This window comes from Notamacropus eugenii, chromosome 4 (assembly GCF_028372415.1).
Source record: "Notamacropus eugenii isolate mMacEug1 chromosome 4, mMacEug1.pri_v2, whole genome shotgun sequence".
Lineage (NCBI taxonomy): Eukaryota > Metazoa > Chordata > Mammalia > Diprotodontia > Macropodidae > Notamacropus > Notamacropus eugenii.
In genome coordinates this window covers 91,084,547-91,103,749 of record NC_092875.1, presented here as the reverse complement: position 1 = coordinate 91,103,749, position 19,203 = coordinate 91,084,547, and the positions used below count along the sequence as shown (strand labels likewise).

The window sequence follows — 19,203 nt, the reverse complement described above, 5'->3', positions numbered from 1 at the left end:
CCTAAGATGGGAGTAGAGAATGACTCCAAATTAGTGGTCAACCAATTGGAGCATGGAAAGATGGGTCAAATCTTGTCTCCAACATCCCTCATCTACTTTTTACCTGGCATGACCTAGTCCTCTACTCAGTCTCCAGTTTTCTCCTTCCTCCTTTTCCTCCTCTTAGCCCTACACCCCAACTATACAAGATCTCAGTTTCCCTTCTTCTGTACCAGGTGTCAGCCATAGTTTTATAGACTTAGATTTAGAGCCAGAAGGGACCTTAAGTAATCAATATTGTAGGGATTGTGGAAATACAAGTATATTAATTTATTGTTATGGAGTTCTGAATTAGTATAACCATTCTGAAAAGCAATATGGAATTATACAAATAAGTACACTTAAAAATCCATACCCTTTGAGAGAGTGATTCCTCTGCAAAGCATATACCCCAAGGAGGCCATGGACAATAAGGAAAACTCCATGGGAAGAACGTTGGAGAGCATTCTGCATTTCTAATTTTACAGATGAGAAAAAGGAGGCCCAGAGAGATTCAGTAACTTATCTAAATCACAAAGATCCAGTAAGTAACAAAGCTGGCATTCAAACCAACTGCAGATTCCATGATGCCCTTTCCATAGTGAACATCATGAGTACCCTGAAACCTTAGAACCTAAGCTTGACCCAGGCACCCACAGCAGTAATGAATAAGCACCCTGATTGCCCTTTCTCAATTCCCCACCCCTTTTCATCTTTAGTGTAACCTAGTGAGTTTCACAAGATGAGCAGGCAAGCGTGTGTTGCAATATGAATCACAAATCTTACTACATTCTTTCCCTTTCAACCAATCCCACTTCTATGAATCCTTACTTCAGTAAAGAACACCACCATCCTTCCAGTTACCTAGTGTCATCCTTGATTCCTCGCTTTCATTCACTCCACATATCCAAGTAGTTGCCAGATCTTGACATTTCCATCTCCATATCTCTTAAATTCATCCCCTTCTCTCCACTCACATTGCCATCATCCTAGTTCAGGCCCTTATCTTCTCTCCTGGACTCTTACAATAGCCTCCTAATTGCTTTCTCTGCCTTAAGTCTCTCTCCACTTCAGCTCATTCTCCACAAACCTGCTAATGTAATTTTTCTTAAGCATATCTACGTCAGTCCCCTCCTCAAAAAGCTCCCAGCGACTCCATCTTCATTCTAGGATCAATGATAAACTATTCTGTTTGACATTTACAATTTTCCCAACCTAACTTTCCAGCCTCATTATATATCACTTCCCTTCCTGCAGTGGTTATCCTACTGCTCCTTTCCTTCATACAAAAATGGAAATTAAGGCATAATCTAATCCACTAAGCAGAACTACATAAATGATGTCTAACTAACTTAAATTAGAAACTCTCTGCTGAGCTAAAATGAGAAATAATTCATATTTGCTTGTTGTTTTTGTATTGTGGATGGTGAATATCATTCCTAGAATGACTCTCATTGAGAGGAGATGTTTTCGACCTATTGTTTGATGATTGTATTGTTTATAAGGAAGAGGGCTTAACTTTTAAAATAAATTTTACCTGTATAATTAGAGAGCTACACTGATCCAATCAAATGAATGTTAATTTCTAACAAATTTGTATTATTTTCAAATCTGCCCCATCCCTCAAGCATAGAATAGATTTTTTAAAAAATAGTGAAGCATGCCCAAACATATCACTCTTACAAAAATTTTCATCATTATCAATCATATTAAGAAGGTTTTATATCAGTAATAAATAAAACTAAGATGTTTTAAAATATGGTTAATTTCATTTTGTCCATCATTTTTATTTCTTTTTGTGGACATTTCATACAAAAGTAGTACATTATAGGCCAGGGGTTGGGACTTGGTCCTCTGATTTTATTGCTAGAAGGAACTCCCAGAAGAGAAAACTTCCTCTATTAGAGCAAGTAGACACCATTTATGCAGTTTCTAGTCTTAGAGAATCACCTGAGCTGTGCGAAGCTAAATGACTTCCCCAGATCACACTGGATGATGCCCAGGATGTGTCACAAGTGAAGCCAACTTTATTCACTATGCCAAATGGTTTCTCACTGTTATTAATAAATCAATGTGCATGTATTAAAGGTACATTTCCAAAAATGTTAGGGTGTCTGATAAAGGTGCACAATCAAAGGGTTTGAAGGCCAGTGCTCAAGGGCATGGGGGGATGAAAGAGAACCCCTCAGATGTGCTGGAAGAATCCTAGAAAGAGAAAATGTGTACCTACACCAAGAGGAAAGTTCCATTTATTGTGATGATTCTCACAGAATCTCAGAGTTGGGAGGGAACCCAAAGTTTACCCATTCTGTGCTCAAATAGAAATCTTCTCTACATCATGTTCAGTAAGTGTCTATTCCTCCTCCACTTTTCCTCAACACTCATGTCATGACCAAACCTGTTCATTTTGTTCTCATGACCCCAGATTCCAGGAATGTCTTCCCCTTCACCTGTCTGCTTATCTAAATCCTGCCCATCCTTCCAGGACTAGCTAGAATACCATCTCCACCATGAAGAGCAATAAGTTAAGTCACACTTATGTAATACTTCAAGCTTTTCAAAAAGTTTTCCTAACAATCCGAAGGAACAGAGATGAGGAAACTAGAAGCAAAATCACTTGGCTAAGATTACACAGCTAGTAACTTTTAGAACTGGGACTTAAACCCTGGTCTTCTAACTCCAAGTCCATATACTGGGTTACACAACTAGGTTCACCCATCCTGGAACAACAAAATGACTGATCACTCTCTTCTCCGAATTCTTATTGCACTTACTGCCTGTACTGCTTGTGTTGACACTGAGTCCTATACAATTGTCAATTATTTTATAAGTGTTTCATTCTTTAATGTCCCATCTTCTCATGTAGATGTGAAAGCCCCTAGGATAGGGACAATGGATTTCCTTAAAGCATAAGAACATAAGCCTGAATATATATGTGTACACACATATATCATATGTAATAATGCACACATATATGTGTATATATGTATATGTATGTACCTTTTAAAAGCTCTAAATTTAAGAAAGCTCAACAGAGAGTTTTACAAACTGAGTCTCTTCCCTTCAGGCGCTTCCTAAGAGGCAACTATGGCACCATGGAAAGGCCTTAGAGTCAGATGTCCTGAACTGGGTACAATGAATAGAGCACCTGACCTAGAGTCTAAAAGACCCAAGTTCAAATCTGGCCTCAGACACTTACTAGCAGTATGACCATGGGCAAGTCACTTAACCCTGTTGGCCTCAGTTTCCTCATCTGTAGAATGAGCTGGAGAAGGAAATAACAAACCACTCCAGTATCTTTGCCAAAAAAACCACAAAAGGGTCATGAAGAATCAGACAGGACTGAGACAACTGAACAAAGGCCACAATCTGACAGTCAGTGGCTGGGTGAACATGAGCAACTCAGTGCCTCTCTCAGAACCTCATGATTTCCATCTTGATCATAGCAGTTCTTGTCACATAGTTATTGTGAATAGTAATAGAAACAATTTAATAATTGATCATGGAAGCCATTGTTAATACTAAGTCATAGATCTTAAGAGGGCTGCTATTCACCAGGGGCCCAATGACTATTTTGGCTGCTAGGTGGGGGTGGGAAGGGAAAGGATACTGGGGTGTTCCCTGGCCCAAAGGAGAAGGCAGAGAAGCCTACATATTTGCTGCAGTTGAAGTAGTACACCATTCTGGAGATGATTTTGTCCACCCATGGGAAGATGCTGTTTTTGGCATGGACCGCCATCTGTCCGTAGCATAGCAGTGTTGTACTGCTTGCCCACTTCCAATAAACATCATGAATGATCTGCCAGGGAAGGAGAAGACAGACAACTATCAAGTAGAAGAAGGCGCATCGGACTGGGAATCAGGAGACCTGGGTTCTAATCCCAGCCCTGCCACTGACCCATCATATGGCCGTGGGCAAGTCACAGAACCACAAAATCGTGGAGCTAGAAGGAATTCAAAGTACCCTGTACCTCACTTTCTAAACTACTCATGTTCACTATAATTCCAACCCCACTCCCATTTTAAATAAGAAGAAAGTAAAGGTCAGCAAGAGAAGTGACTTGATCAGGGTCACACAATGAGTCAGGATTTGAACCCTGACCTTCTGGTTCCAAATCCAGTGCACTTTCTACCAAGTTATAATTCATTGAGTCTGAGTTTTCTTCTCTGAAAAATGTGGATAATAATTCTTACTCCATCTGCCCCATAGAATAATTTGAGGATCAAATGAGATCATGGATTTCTTCAGAAGCTCATAGCTTTTCCCTGATTGTTCCACAGAGCTTGCAGTGAGGTTGGGAATATGATGCAGATGGGTTAAGGACCTGAAGATTTACAAGTTATATGGGGATTCTGAGGGGGAGGGGGGGAAAGTGTCAGATCTGTAGTCTATCACTGCTCTGCTTCTGCTTTTCCCCAACCCCAAACCAAGCAATGGCTTCCTATTATCTATAGATCAAAGTCCAAACTCCTCAATCTGCCATGCAACACCTTATATGATCTAGCTGCAGCTAACCTATCTACTTTTATTCCTGGTACCATCTATTTATCAGGGATTCTCCCCTTTGGTGGTTTGGTAAAACCTATGAACCTCTTCTCAGAATAAAGTTGTTAAAGGTATAAAATACATTATGCAGGAAACCAAAGGCTAATGAAAATTCTTTATATTTTTAGAAATGATTACTTATTAAAACTGAGGAGACCTAAGCTTTTTTTCCTTGTCCAGTCTCTCAAGGACAGGGCTGTTGGAAGATAGGATTAATATTTTCTTCATTCTGGGTACTGCTACTCCACTCATGTGGATCAGACTTATAATCTAAGGTGAAACTCCCTTCTGTTCAGGCTTGGGTAGGGGATAAATTCTTTAAATAGATTGCCCAAGGCTGGAGTTAACTTAGAAGTAAATGACAATCAAAGTTCATTAAAATAGGTCCAGCCCCACATTGTAATATTCACTCTCTCATCAATTGTTAACCAATCAGAGTTGATTGCCACCCTCAGGAACATCTTCCAAGGGCATATAAGCCTTGAGGACCTTTGACGCTTGAGAATGCTACTGGCTTTTTATTTCAAATGATGACATTATTAATAAAATAATTAAATTAACCAGAAATTATGTCTCTCAAACTTTTAAAAAATCACAGTATATTATAAAAAAAATTTATCCAAGACACAAAAGTCCCTTTCTACTTTTCAACAAAATTGCCTTTAGGGATCTCTTTAATGTAACTCATACTCTACTAGGGAACATTGGGAGAGGCGAGCTAGGCCAACACCAGCTCCCAGATGGCTGACTGCAGCTAACAGTACCTTGGGGCTAGAGACATTTAGACCACGTCTCAGTATTCTTTTTTGGCCAAAGTGCTCCAATACAGCCCAGGTTTCTTCCAGGTGGCTGGAGGATGCCAGCCCAACTGCTAGTGCTATGCCCTGCAAAAGATAAAACATGGACAAGCTTTAGGATTCTATCTTCTCCCACTTTCCCTCCTCAGAATTCCCCAGAAATTCTTCTTTATGCTCTGAGTAATAATTGTAACACTTTCACCCATATATCACTGAGTTGGGTGAACTTCTTAAAGGAAGCCTTATGAAGCTGCATGCTTCTTAGTGGAAGGAAGCATAACTCCTGACTACCTAGGATAATTTTGAGTGTGACGCTACATACCCACCTAAAGGAGAATGTTTGGAAACTTTGGAGGAGTATTTGGGAGACAAATGGGTCATGACAATGAAAATGACTTTGCAGCCCAGAGATCAGCCCTCAAAGCAGCCAACATACAGGGGAGCTAGTTTCCCAGTATGTTGCTTAATTTCCAGCATTTGAAATCCTAGAAACAGCTTAGTATAAGGCATCTTCTCAGTGAGATCCTTCTTCTTCCTTGAGCTGGAGTGTTTTTTCCCTCTCCCAGCTGAAGAATTCCTTTATTACTGAGTATTTTCTGGTCAAGTTTAATCCGTACAACTTCCCCAACTTCTGTTTATTGTCTTGATTGGATAAATGGACTTACTCACAATTCATGTTGGTCTTTTAACCCAATGTTTGGTGGGAGGGAGTTAAACTGGTAATGTTACTCCAATACTCTCTTCTTAAGAGCAATCAGGGATGTGCCTTTTATGCTAAACCTATTACACCCTTAGGCTTACAGATATTTGAGGAAGAGATTGGCAAGAGAAGAAACAAAAACCAAGTCCTAGCCTTCTACTGCTCCCCGCAAAGACAGAAATCACAGGCTCCTTGGAGTAGGGTAGGCCAGACCCCAGATCATATATCAATCAAAATCCCATGTGAATCAAGCCATCTTTTATGTACTTAGACACCAATCATATATATACTTTATAGAAGAATAAGAATGATGACAACTCGTATTTATATAATACTTAAAGGTTTTGTAAAACATTTTTCCTCACCAAACTGTGAGAAAGGGAATGCAAATATTATTCCTTTTTAGATTCAGAGAGATTAAAGGATGAGCTAGCTTATAGTCCACACAGCTAATGAACGTTGGAGTTAGGATTCAGACTTAGAAGGTCACGAAGTATAGAGAAAAGAAGTGTGAACCTAGCTAAAGTTCAGGGAATTCCAAGTTTAAATTCTAAATTTTAAATTAAATTAATTTTAAATTCTCTGGAATTTGAGAACTACGTAAGTATTGGAAAATCAATGAATCTCTCAGAGTCCCTTAATTTGACTCATCTATATGATAAGAATGATGATAATACTTTACCTGCTTTAAGGTCCAAATGATACAAGATAGATCAGTTATTGCCAATGATGTGTTGTTCCTGCTTTATCACCTATCTCCAAGGCCAACACTTTCTACTCCACAACCTCTCAGAAACATTAATAATAATCATTCCCACTTTGAAGTATAGTTCTCACAATAATCTTATGAGGAAGGCAGTACAAATTTTATATCCATTTTAGAAAAGAGGAAAATATGAGTCTCAGAGAGTGGTAGTGACTTGCTCAAGGTCCTATAGATAATAAGTGGCAGCACCTCTTCATGTGCTGCCTCCAAGCCCAGGCATACCCTGGGCACACAACACCTGGTCTAAACATGATCACTCCTTAAGCGAGTGATCATGGGTGATCCATCATTCATGGGTGACTCTGAGTGCTCAACACAATTTGTCACAAAACAAGGACCACAGAGAGGAGAATTTTCTGAAATTAAAAGAATGTATATTTATCTTCTTTTCATTGACTTCTTTTGTTTTTTATAACATTTTTAAAATTGCACCCCTTTCCTGTGCCTTACTCAGCAAACTTTTCCTTGAAATAAAGAGCCAAGGTGGGGGACAGTTCTGAAAAACCAACCAACACATCTACTTCACCTGTGTATGCCACATTTCTTACCCATCAGCCTCACCTTTCTGCACTGAGCAGACAAAGGTGTGGACCTTTATCTTCCTAAAATCACATTCTGAAGCATGCCTTGTTGCCCTCTGTGTGCATCCCCCTGGGCAGCTGCCTCCCTCCTTTCCTCTTGTCCCACCTCTGATACCAGGCGCTGCTGCCACTCACCTCTCGTTGGCAGGCTACCTGGTGAGACAACTCTAGGAGAGCAAACAAGCATTTCTTCACTCTCACGTCCGCTGAGGACTCTCTGAGGACCAGTCCATAACAGTAAAAGAGCAATTTCTGGACATTCAGGGAGGAGAAAAAGACAAGTAAGAAGATTCTGTTAGTCAAGTTGTGGGCCAATGAGCAACCCCATTCTAGTCCGAACCTCTATGAGAGGGAGTTCAGCAAAAGGCACAAAGGAGGCAAAATTGGACAAGAGCACCAGCCCCTTCTATCTGTCTTCATTATGTTTCCCTTCATACCCCATCCTATCCTTCATGTCTCATTCCTGTGGGGCCCTTAGGAAAGCCAGGGAAGCCAGTTGTTAGCAAGGGCGAGGAAAGGAAGTATTCAAGGCAAGGGGAATAGCCAGTGAAAAGGCAAGGAGTTAGGATTCAGGGAATCCTGTGGGAGCAGCAGCAGGAAAGGCCAGTGTAGCTGGATCACAGAGTAAAGGGGAACAGACTATAAGACGCCTGGAAAGATGGGAAGGGGTAAGGTTGTGAAGGGCTTTAAATGCCAAATATAAGATGCTATATTAGATTTTATATGTTGATAGGGAGCAATTTGACTTCATTGAATAGGAGTTGGGGGTGATGTGGGCAGATCTGTGCTTTAGGAAGTTCGTTTTGGCAGCTGAGTGGAGGATGGGCTTGAGTATGGAAACATTTGAGGCTGGGAGACCAACCGCATGTTCTTGAACTAGTCCAAGGGTGAAGTGATGAGGATATGTACCCTACCCCACCCTCGTGGTACTAATGGGAGTGAAGAAAAGAGGCTCATTCAAGAGATATTGTGAGGGGAGAAATGGCAAGACTTGACAACAGATGTGGGGTAAGTTGGCGTGACGAGTTGAGGATGGCACCTAGGTTGTAACATAAATAGAAGGAAAATGGTGTCTTTGACAGAAATGAGGAAGTCAGGAAGAAAAGAAAACTATCTTTACCTTGATCCCATTTTCATTTTTTTTTTTTTGAGCTCATAACACATTGAAGTGGGTCAGTCTGGAGATGGTATAATTACTTATTTTTTCATTTTTGTCCTTATAATTTTGTGCTGTAGACACTTGATTTTGAAATAACTCAAGCATCAGAAACCAGTGGCTTACTATCGTTTTCTTAGGGATTTTCACCTTGGCAGGACTTTCTGGTTCTCTTCTTAGCTCTCTACAATACTTCTCACATAGATAACCTTTTCTTTACTCATATGGCCATTATCACTTTCTACTCAGACTACTCCTCATTGGTCTCCCTGCCTCATGTTTCTCCTCTCTCTGATCCATTATCCACATAGCTGTGAGCATAATAGTCCTAAGTACTAGTCTAAATATGAGCTTTCTTCTTTTGCCATACTGTGACACTATGACTCAGCTACCATCTTTTCCTGGAACTTCCCTCCTCATCCTGGAATATTCTACTATCATGCCACTTCCTTCCTCTCACTGATGAGTTCTTTCTGGTGCCTCCATTTTGGGGATAGGACCAGGAATATTCATTTTTTTTCCCAGTACCCTTTAGACTTTGCACCCACACCCCTACCCAGATATCTTCTCTCTCTTGCTCTCCCACCCATCCTATTTTTCAGCTCCCTTTTATGTGCTGTCTTCCCCCATTAGAAGATAATCTCCTTGAGAGTAGGAATTATCATTATTTTTGTTCCTATTTACCATATATTCCCAGCAGAGAGCCTGGTACATATGAAACACTTAATAAATGATTGCTGTTTTCTTGCCTTGCCTTGCCCAAGTAAACTCCAACATCCAGACACTTCTGCTTGGTCTTGAAAACCCTTTATGGCCTCCTCCCACCTTTGCAGCCACAGTATACACTGTTCCCCTTCAGATACCCTATGACCCAGCTACACTGACTTCCAGCTGTTTCTCATACATACCATTTCATCCCCTTTCTTTGCCTTTTCACAGGCTGCCTGAAACACACTCCCTCCTTACCTGTGCCTCCTCAAATCCCTACTTTCCTTCATAGTTCAGTTCAAATATCTTCTCCTACATGAGACTATTCCTGATCCACCCTCACCCTTTGCTACTAGAGTCTCCACCCTCCCCCAAATCACCTTGCATTGTTTTTCTCTACAGAATTTAAATTAATAAAAGACAAAGACTGTTTAATTTTTGTCTTTGAATCCCTGACTTCAAGCTTAGTCACTAGAACATAGTAGGCACTAAATTTATTGATTTTGAAGAAACTATTCCAGATATAGAAGTGTGAGGCTTCTGGGTAATCTACCAGCCTTTCATCTCTTTCATTTCTCAATCCCAAACCATGTTTTCCAACCTATTTGTCACAGTCTTGTACCTATATTCACAAGTCAGTCACTTGGGTATATGTTGACTTGGTTTGGAAAGTTTTATTTGTCTCTAGGACTAAACTCAAAGACTTTCCAGTTTGCTGCAATTTGCCAGAGCCTGTGTCCTCTGCTGACATAGTTTTCAAGGACCCAGGATTACCTCCATGACACAAAGAAATATCAGAGCATCAAACTTAGAGTGGTATTTAAATATGAGTTGTTATTTTAATTCATGAGGAGACCATGCTGCCTTATTTGCTGCCCAAGTCGTAGGAGACTGTAACAGCAGAAGTCACAATCCAGGAATAAGGGAGATTTTGACAATGACATGGTAGGACAGAGGAAGCTATTCAGGGTAGCAGGTTACATTACTCAACCCTGGCATCAATATATTTTAGCTGCAATCAAGGTTGAACTATTGTAAAATGTCTTATCAAAAGCTCCTTCCCTGCTTGTCCCAAGTAGAAAGCAAGTTCCTTCTATAGCTAGAACATCATCTTCTCCCTCTCTTATGATACCCTTCAGCCATATTCAGGCACTTTGTTTTTGATTTTGCAACCAAGTCTTCCCTCAGGAAATACTCCCTTCTTAGGCACTGACTCTTCAGGGTGACTGGGCCTCTTCAGCCTCTCCCAGGATTCGTGGCATTTAGAATTAAACCGATCCTATGGATGTTCCAATGACATCTTAAATTCATCATGTCCACGCTTTAGCTTTTCCTTTCTCCAATTTCCCTGTTTCTGTTAATGATCCCATTATCCTTCCAGCCATCTGGGCTCAAAACTTCATAATAATCTGTGAATTCCCTTTCTGTGTTGCCTCACATCTAATTGTATCCTATTGATTTTCTACATCTAGAACCTATCCGGGATCTGCCCCTTGATGTCCACACACACAGCTACCACTCCAGCTCAAACCTCCATTCTCTTTCATTCAGACTCTTATAATATCTGCCTTTTTCTCTTTAATCTTTTCCTCCTCTGACTTGGAAAGACTTTTATGAACTGATGCTGAGTGAAATGAGCAGAACCAGAAGAACATTATACACAGTAACAACCACAATGTGCGAGGACTGTTTCAGATAGACTTAGCACTTCGCAGCAATGCAAGGACCTAAAGCATTCCCAAAGGACTCGATGCAAAATGCCATCCACATCCAGAGAAAGAACTATGGAGTCAGAATGTAGAATGAAGCAGACTATTTTCTCTTTTTGTTTTTTTCTCATGATTTTTCCCATTCGTTTTGATTCTTCTGTGCAACATGAGCGATGTAAAAATGTGTTTTAAAAAAATAAAGTAGAGCTTATTATGTTTTTTCCACTTGAGACCCCTTTTTGCATTTGGGCAGTCTTTGTTGGTGTTGCATGTTGTGACAACATGCACAGTAGAAAGTACACACATTGTGTGTTCAGAACCAAGGTCTGCAATAAAGTTATGAGGCAAAACAGGCAAGTCCTGCCAGAAGCACCTTGGACTCATTACACATTTGATTTTTAATTAATTTTTGGTAATTGTGCATTCAGAAACCTTTTACTGTGTTGTGACCCACAGTTTAAGAAGTGCTGTTCTAAAGCACAAGTCTGACCCTGCTCAACACCTTTCTGATTTGAGGGTGAGTAGTGAGGTTAGAAGAGGGGAGCAAATTTATGTGAGCAAAATTAAATGCTGTTGCAAACCTACAAGCCTTTGTCTCAACTTGTTCAATCCTGCCAGCAAGTAGAGGTTGATAGGGGAGAAGGTATTGATTGAATGAATTAGGGGTTGAGAATTACTCTCTACTGTTGGTTCATTGTGTTGTTACCTCTTTAGGGCTCTTGATTTCATAGCCTTGGAGACATCAAATATTGTATTATCTCTTGCATATAGTTCCTATTTTGGAGAGGTTTGAGACATTGTGAAGTTTGAAGAAAGTGTCTAATTCTCCTTCTTGCTTGAAGATGTGACCCAGAATTAAGCAGAGTATTGAAGGAAACAAGGGATTCTAAGAAGTAGAAGTGACAAGGGAATGCATTCCAGGCATAGAAGACAACCACTGCAAAGACACAGAGACAAAAGAAGGAGTGTGAAGTATCAGGAACAACAAGCAGCCCAGTTGGCCCAGGCCATAGAATGCCCAAAGGTAAGTAATGTCTAGTAAGATTGGAAATCCAGGTTAAGAAGGGTTTTAAAAGCCAAACAGCTTATCTTAGTGGCATTACAGAGCCATTGAGGTTTACTAAATAGAGGAGCGGCACAGATCTGAGTTTTAAGAATATCATTTTGGCAGCTCAGTGTAAGAAAGAGTAGGGACAGACCTAAGGCAGGAAAACTAATTAGGAATCCATTTCAATCTCTAGGTAAGGGACAAAAAGGACCTAACCTAGGATAGTCATTATGTGAGTAGAGAAAGGAGTCAGATACAAGAGATACTGTGGAGGAAGGAACCATATTTAGCAAGGAACTGTAAATGTGGAATGAGGGACAGTGAGAAGTCAAGGATCATGCCAAGACGGTGAGCCTGTGTGAATGGAAGAATGGTGGTGCCCTTAATAAAAACAGGGAAGTTCAGAGGAGAGGTAGGTTTAAGGAGAATGAAAATTAGTTCAATTTTAGACATGTTGTGCTTGAGATACCTGTGGGACACTCAGTTTGAAATATCTAACATGCAATTGGAAATTAACAATAGGAAGTCAGGTGAGAAGCTAGTGCTGAGTATATAGATTTGGGAGTCTTCTGCTTAGATATTAAATGATAGTGAATGAAGTCACTAATAGAGAATGCGTAGAAAGAAAAGATAAAGATGGTCTAGGACAGAGCCTTGAGGAACACTCAGACAGGGACATAATATGAAAGGTAACCCAGCAAAGGAGGCTGACAAATAAGTTGAAGATCCAAAGGAAGCTAGTGCCATGATGACCCAGAGAAGAAAGAATGTGCTATAAGAAATAAAGATATAGTTTCGGAGAGATCTGGAAAGACTTATATAAACTGATGCAGAGTGAAATGAGTAGAACCAGAACAATTTATACTGTAACATCAGTATTGTAAAAAATGAATAATTCTGAAAGACTTAAGAATTTTGCTCTGCCAAATAATCAACCATGATTCTAGAGGACTGTTGAAGAGAGCATGGTCTACTTTGCAGCAGAGAGAGATTGGTCTAATATGTAGAATAAATGCATTTTTTGGGTGTGGTCAACGCCGACATTTGTTTTGCTTGGTAATGTTTATATGATTCAAGTTTTCTTCCTTCCTTCCTTCCTTCTTTCCTTCCTTCCTTCCTTCCTTCCTTCCTTCCTTCCTTCCTTCCTTCCTTCCTTCCTTCCTTTCTTCCTTCCTTCTTTCCTTCCTTTCTTTCTTCCTTCTTTCCCCCTTCCTTCCTTTTCTTCTTTCTTGTAAATAAGGAGAAGTGAGAGGGAGAAAAAAATAAATGTATGAAAAGGAGAGAAAGAGCAAGAATGCTCAACAATGCCAGTTGCTGCAGACAGTTTGAAAAGGATAAGGACTGAGAAAAGGCTGAACTCGACAATTAAGAGGTCATTGGCAATTACCCACACACATTTTGAGTAATAACCAAAAATTATGCAGGGATCCCGATTCACATAGTGCTTTCCTCTCAACAATCTTGTGAGGTAGGGAGTATATGTATTATTATCCACATTTTTTATCTGAGGAAACTGAGGCTCAGAGAAGTTAATCTGACTTGTCCCAAATTAACAGCCAAAAAATTGTGAACTCAGACCTTCTGACTTTAATATAATATTGTCACTCTTTCCATCTATGTACCTCTGCTCACCTGATTTTGCCCACTACAATGCCTTTCCTTCTCCCCTCTGTCTAAATCCAGCTAACCTTCACGGCCCCAAGTTTCACTTTCCCCAAGAAGCTTTCTTAGGCTACAACTTCTCTTGATGACCCTCTGTGTCCATCATTTCCACCACACTTACAATCCATGTCACATCACGTCCTACCTTTATTGTTCTCTCCTTGCTTTTCAGCATGTGCCTCATCTTCCTAGATAAGTTGGCAAGTTCCTGAGGGTAGGACTCAGGCCTTCTTCTTCTCCATGCTTTCTTCCTAAGCTCCTTTGTCTTCCAGTCCCCCCATTTCCCAGCATAGGGCCTGGGCCAGGCACACAGGAGACTCTCAACCATTTGATGGTTGATCAGGTCTCCAGCCTTACCACTTACCTTGTCCAGGGAATTTGTAGATTCTGTCATTATGGAAATGAGATCCTGGAGATAGGTGTCAAAAGCCTCTAACGAGAAGCACTGTGATTCTACCTGTGGGTCAAGCACAGACCTGATAATAATAATGATAACTGATATTTACATAACGTTAGTGCTACATGCATTTACAAAATGCTCTATGTACGCTATCCCATTTGAGTTTCACTGTAACCCTGAGAGGAAGGTTCTATTATTATCCCAGTTTTACATATGAGGAAAAAGAGGTTGAAAGAGATTAACTGACTTGCCCAGGGTCACACAGCTAGTAAGTCATTGAAACAGGATTGGAAGTCAGGGCTTTGAGACCGCTGATCTATACTCTACTCCATCTACCCTGGTTTCTACTAAGGTGCCTACTAAGGTGTCTATTAAGCAAGTACTATAGAGCCTTAGCTATCACTAGGAATCTCTGGGAGGCTATGCAAAGTCAAGCTGCCTGTTTCAAGTTTTCTCTCTCTCTCTACTAAAGTGCCTACTTTGTCTCCTCCTTGTTTACTACTTTGTTTAGCTGTTTTCAGTTGTTTCTGACTCTTCATGATCCCTTTTGGGGTTTTCTTGGTAAAGATACTAGAATGATTTATTGCTTCCTTCTTCAGCTCATTCTACAGATGAAAAAACTGAGACAAACAGGGTTAAGTGATTTGCCCAGGGTCACACAGCTAGTATGTGTCTGTGATGTCAGAACATAGGTCATCCTGACTCCAGGTTTGGTGTTCTATCCACTAAATGACCTAGCTGTCCAACATCACTTTATTCCCTAAGAACTATAAGTATGAGACCTAAAAGGTATCTGGGAAAGATGTCATCTAGCCCAATCTCCATAATTTTAAGGGGAGAGGAAGCTAAGATCCAGAAAAGGGAAGTGACTTGCTCCAAAGATAGGCACACCAGGTCAAGTATTCTGGCACCAACTCTAACACACTATACATGACTTGCTGTGCCACTTCTTAGTCTTAATCTGAAAAACACTCAACATTCTTGAGTTGGGTAACAATAGGAAAGTTTATTAGTTCATGAAGGAGATGCAGAGGAGGGAAAGCACATAAATGTTGTCATACCCTATACACTCAGTCTCATGATCCTTATTCAGTTCCAAGAGACAGCTTAGTGCCTACTAGCCCACATAAACCATTATCTCCCTTCTGCCTGCTATTTCAAGGTGCAGTTCTTTTACCCTAATGCATTCAGAAAGATAGCTCACACACCAGATGGCAAGATCCTGAAAGATATTGATGGGCAAGAACATCAAGCTGGAGTTAATAAGAATGAATGTAAAGTCTCACATTTGGATCCAAAATATCAAATTCACAAGTAGAAGACAAGAGGAGACTGTTTAGATAACAAAAACGAGTTAGGAACTGTGGTGGGCTACAAGCTCAATCCAAGTCAATAGTGTAATAAGGCAACAAAAAGAGATAATGAGATAATAAAGAGAGATGAATTGCTTATAATGGACCCTAAAAGACCATATCTTAGAGAAAAATAGAACTTTCGAGTTGGAAATATTTTCTAGTCCAACGTACTCCTGAAAAAAAGAATCTCATTAAAACCCCCTCCTCTGGGCACTCACCAGTATATCAATCTCTTTGTCAAACCATGGCATACAGTATTGAACTTGATACTCCAGATGTGGTATGAGCAGGGCAAAGTATAGCAGAACCACCATCTCTTTATCCCAGGAAACTATTCTTATCCCTCAGGTCAAGATCATATTGCTCTTTGACTAGCATATCATACTATTGACTTATAAAGTTACCCAAAACAAGTACAAAAACAAACAAAAAACTTCAGTTTATTAGTGTCATCACAGAGGGAACAAATCTGTCTAACTTAGCAAGGCTGGTACCCAAATGACAGTCACAAACTATGCTGCTAGACACAGACTCCTATGTCTTTCCACCTTGACCTAACATCACTTGACACAACAGCCTTCAAAAACTCAGGGTCAACTCCATGCCATAATGAGATGTTAGAGCACTTTAGTACAGGCTTGAGGAGAGTATATTCTAGGCAGAGGTTCCCAAAGTGGGTAGTACTGCCTCCCAGGGGTGCTAGAAAGATCCAGGGGGGTGGTAGTAGCATTGAATAAAAATAAGGGGGTGATGGAAGCATAAGGAGAGAAGGAAAGATAAGAAAATTTTGAAAAACATTTGTATATGTTTTGTTTGATGTGTAAGAGAGTTGAAGTCATAGTGATTACATTATTTTCCAAATAAACACACAAAATGCAAATTATAACCTATCAGTGATCATGTCTGCTGACAGGTCTTAACAAGCAAGTGTTGGCAGGCAAAGGAGCTCATTGTCAGGACGTCCAGTATGCACTGGCTGGAATATGTGCATGTAATGACTTGTTTACAATATGATACTATATGATTACATGATGCAATATTGGGTCATCAATATTTCGATGCAGGGAAAAAACCTACAAATTTACAATAAATTATTAAACTTAAAATACATCATTTTTCTAAAAATTATTTTACATTTTTTTCAAAATTACACAAATTTCATTAAAAAAACTGTTAAAGGTTTAAAGAAAGTAGATTTCAGGGGAGGGCTTCTAAGTATTTTTTTTTCGTCAATAGTAGGCCAAATAAAATTTGGGGACCTCTGGTCTAGAGGGAAAAGCACCGGCTGTGGATCACTTTTGGTTCTTCCACTTACTTGCTGTGTGATCTTGGGCAAGTCCCTTTAAGTTAACAACCCCAATTTCTCCATCTGTAAAATGGGGACATTAATATTGTACTACTTACAGCACCGGGTTTTATTGAAAAAATAATCTGTATATATTAATAAGCTACATAAGTTATTATCATCCATAAAATGAGACTAATAATATTTTATTTCCATGAAGGTAAGGGGTTAGATGACATAGCTTTCTGAGGGCCTTTCCTCCTTGATTCTGTGAAATGACTGAATATTATACCTCTGAGGATTATCCACACAATGACTTTACTTTATGAATATAGATAATTGAGTACTCTTACCCTGAAATTGCTTTATTTTTATTTATTTTCTTTGCATCTCATTGATTTATTTTTTATTTGTTTGTTTGTTTTCCATGCACTTATTCTTCCTTACCTGCAAACATTCTATTTGGCACCAAGAGAAGGAACTCCTGTCTCACTTTTGGTTTTGCATCCCTAATGCCTAACATTTGAAGATGGGTGTCTAGAACTATAATTTCATTCATGATTAGAACTCCCATTGAAGAAACTACTTCTACCAAGACAAACTTCTTGCAGTTTATAGGCTTATATTAGTTGGCATCACAGGCGCTAAAAGTTTAAGGAATTTGCCCAAAGTTATACAGTCAGTGTGCTTCAAATTAGCCACTTGAACTCGTCTTCTCAAATATGAGGCCAAGGCTAAGGCCAACTCTCTATCCACTATCCCACAGTGTCTATCATCTGGTACATAGAAGGAACTTAATAAATGCTTGTTAATTAATCAAGTTGTCCTCTACAGATGGGATCCAGTACCATCTGAGGCAGAAACAGCCATACATTCAAGGCATAGTTTTCAAATTGGAAGGTACCTTAGAAGTCATTTAATCATACAAGCCCATCATTTTATGATGACAAAATTGAGGCCCAGATGGGAGAAATTACTTACCCAAGGTGATAGAAGCAGTAAATAGGAGAACTAGCATTCAAACCCAACTCTCTGAGCTCCTTCCTCTAGACCCTGCTCTGTCCTTTAGTTGCCTATATGACAGCCACTGAGTTGTCCTTCTGTTTAGCTACAACTTGGATGTCTCCTGAATTTATTTATGGCAAGAATGTCAATATGGCTACAACTCATTTCCTACAGTTATCAACTTGCTAGTCTCTGGACAAAGATCACATACCTACTGTACTCATAGTTAAATTAATATTGGTACAATCTAAAAATGGTGTGGTAGCCACTTGTATTCCCTTTCCTACCATACTACCATAGTCCTTATACAAGTGGATAGAGGGTCATTTGGTTTTCATGGTCATCAAGGCCAAAAAGTCAATTGTTGTTTAGTTATGTTCAACTCTTTGTCACCCCATGGACCATATTATGCTAATACCATGGGGTGTTCTTGGCAAGGATGTTGGAATGATTTACCATTTCCTTCTCCAGAATCAAGCAGAGGTGAAATGATTTGCCCAGGGTCACATAGTGAGTAAGTTCCTGAGGTCAGATTTGAGTGAAGGTCTTCCTGACTCCAGGGCCAACACTCTAGCCACCGAGTCATCTAGCTGCCTCATAAAAATTAATTACCTAGTTGTGAAATTCTGATAATGAACTAGGATGATCTTCAGAGAGCTGGCAATCACCTCATAGAGGTCTAACCATGAGTGTTTTCACAGGACTCTGTTCTGGACCCTCTTCTCTTATCCTACTATACTGCTTCACTTGGTAATCTCATTAGCTCCTAATCAACATCTCTAATGATGATTCTCTAATCTAACTTTCCTGCCCCAAATTCTTTACTGACCTCTAATCTCATATCTCCAACAGCCTTTTAGACATCAGGATGTACAGTAGACATCTTAAACTCAATATATCCCAAACCAAAATCATTATCTTTCCTCCTTTGGGTAGGTAGTTGCTACCTATAGGCTGTGAGGGCTAGAGTCAGGAACACCTGAGTTCAAATCCAGCCTCAGACACTTACTAAATGTTAGACTCTAAGCAAATCGCTTAACCCTGTTTGCCTCAATTTCTTCATCTCTAAAATGACCTGGAGAAGGAAATGGTAAAGCATTCCAGTATCTTTGCCAAGAAAACCCCAAATGGAATCATGAAGAGTTGGACACAACTGAACAACATTAACAATAAAACATTCTCCCCCAGCTACCTTCCCTGCTACTGTAGAAGGGAAGAGCATCCTCCTGGTGCCCCAAGCTCACAACATGGAGGTCATCCCAGATTCCTGACTTTCTCTCACCCTGATGCCCCAATCCCATCTGTTGCCAAGGCCTGTAGATTTCACCTTCACAACATCTCTTGACTACTCCCCTTTCTTTTCTCTGATATTGCCACCTCTCTAGGACAGGCCCTCATCATCTCATGACTAATTATTACAATAGCTGTGGGTGGGTCTGCCTGCTTCAAGTCTCTTCCCACTCCAAT

General features: G+C 39.9%; 1 protein-coding gene across 5 annotated transcripts in view; it reads right to left on the bottom strand.

Moving 5' to 3' along the window:
- Nucleotides 1-19,203, bottom strand: part of LOC140500386 (maestro heat-like repeat family member 5) — a 114,888-nt gene that overhangs the window by 82,784 nt on the left and 12,901 nt on the right. For all 5 annotated transcript variants that reach the window (XM_072602904.1, XM_072602905.1, XM_072602908.1 and 2 more), the window contains exons 4-7: nucleotides 14,056-14,148; nucleotides 7,544-7,660; nucleotides 5,329-5,448; nucleotides 3,671-3,817 (exon numbers count right to left, since the gene is read on the bottom strand). In XM_072602904.1, coding sequence (XP_072459005.1) covers nucleotides 3,671-3,817; nucleotides 5,329-5,448; nucleotides 7,544-7,660; nucleotides 14,056-14,148 — 477 coding nt within the window. The remainder of the gene's footprint in view (nucleotides 1-3,670; nucleotides 3,818-5,328; nucleotides 5,449-7,543; nucleotides 7,661-14,055; nucleotides 14,149-19,203) is intronic.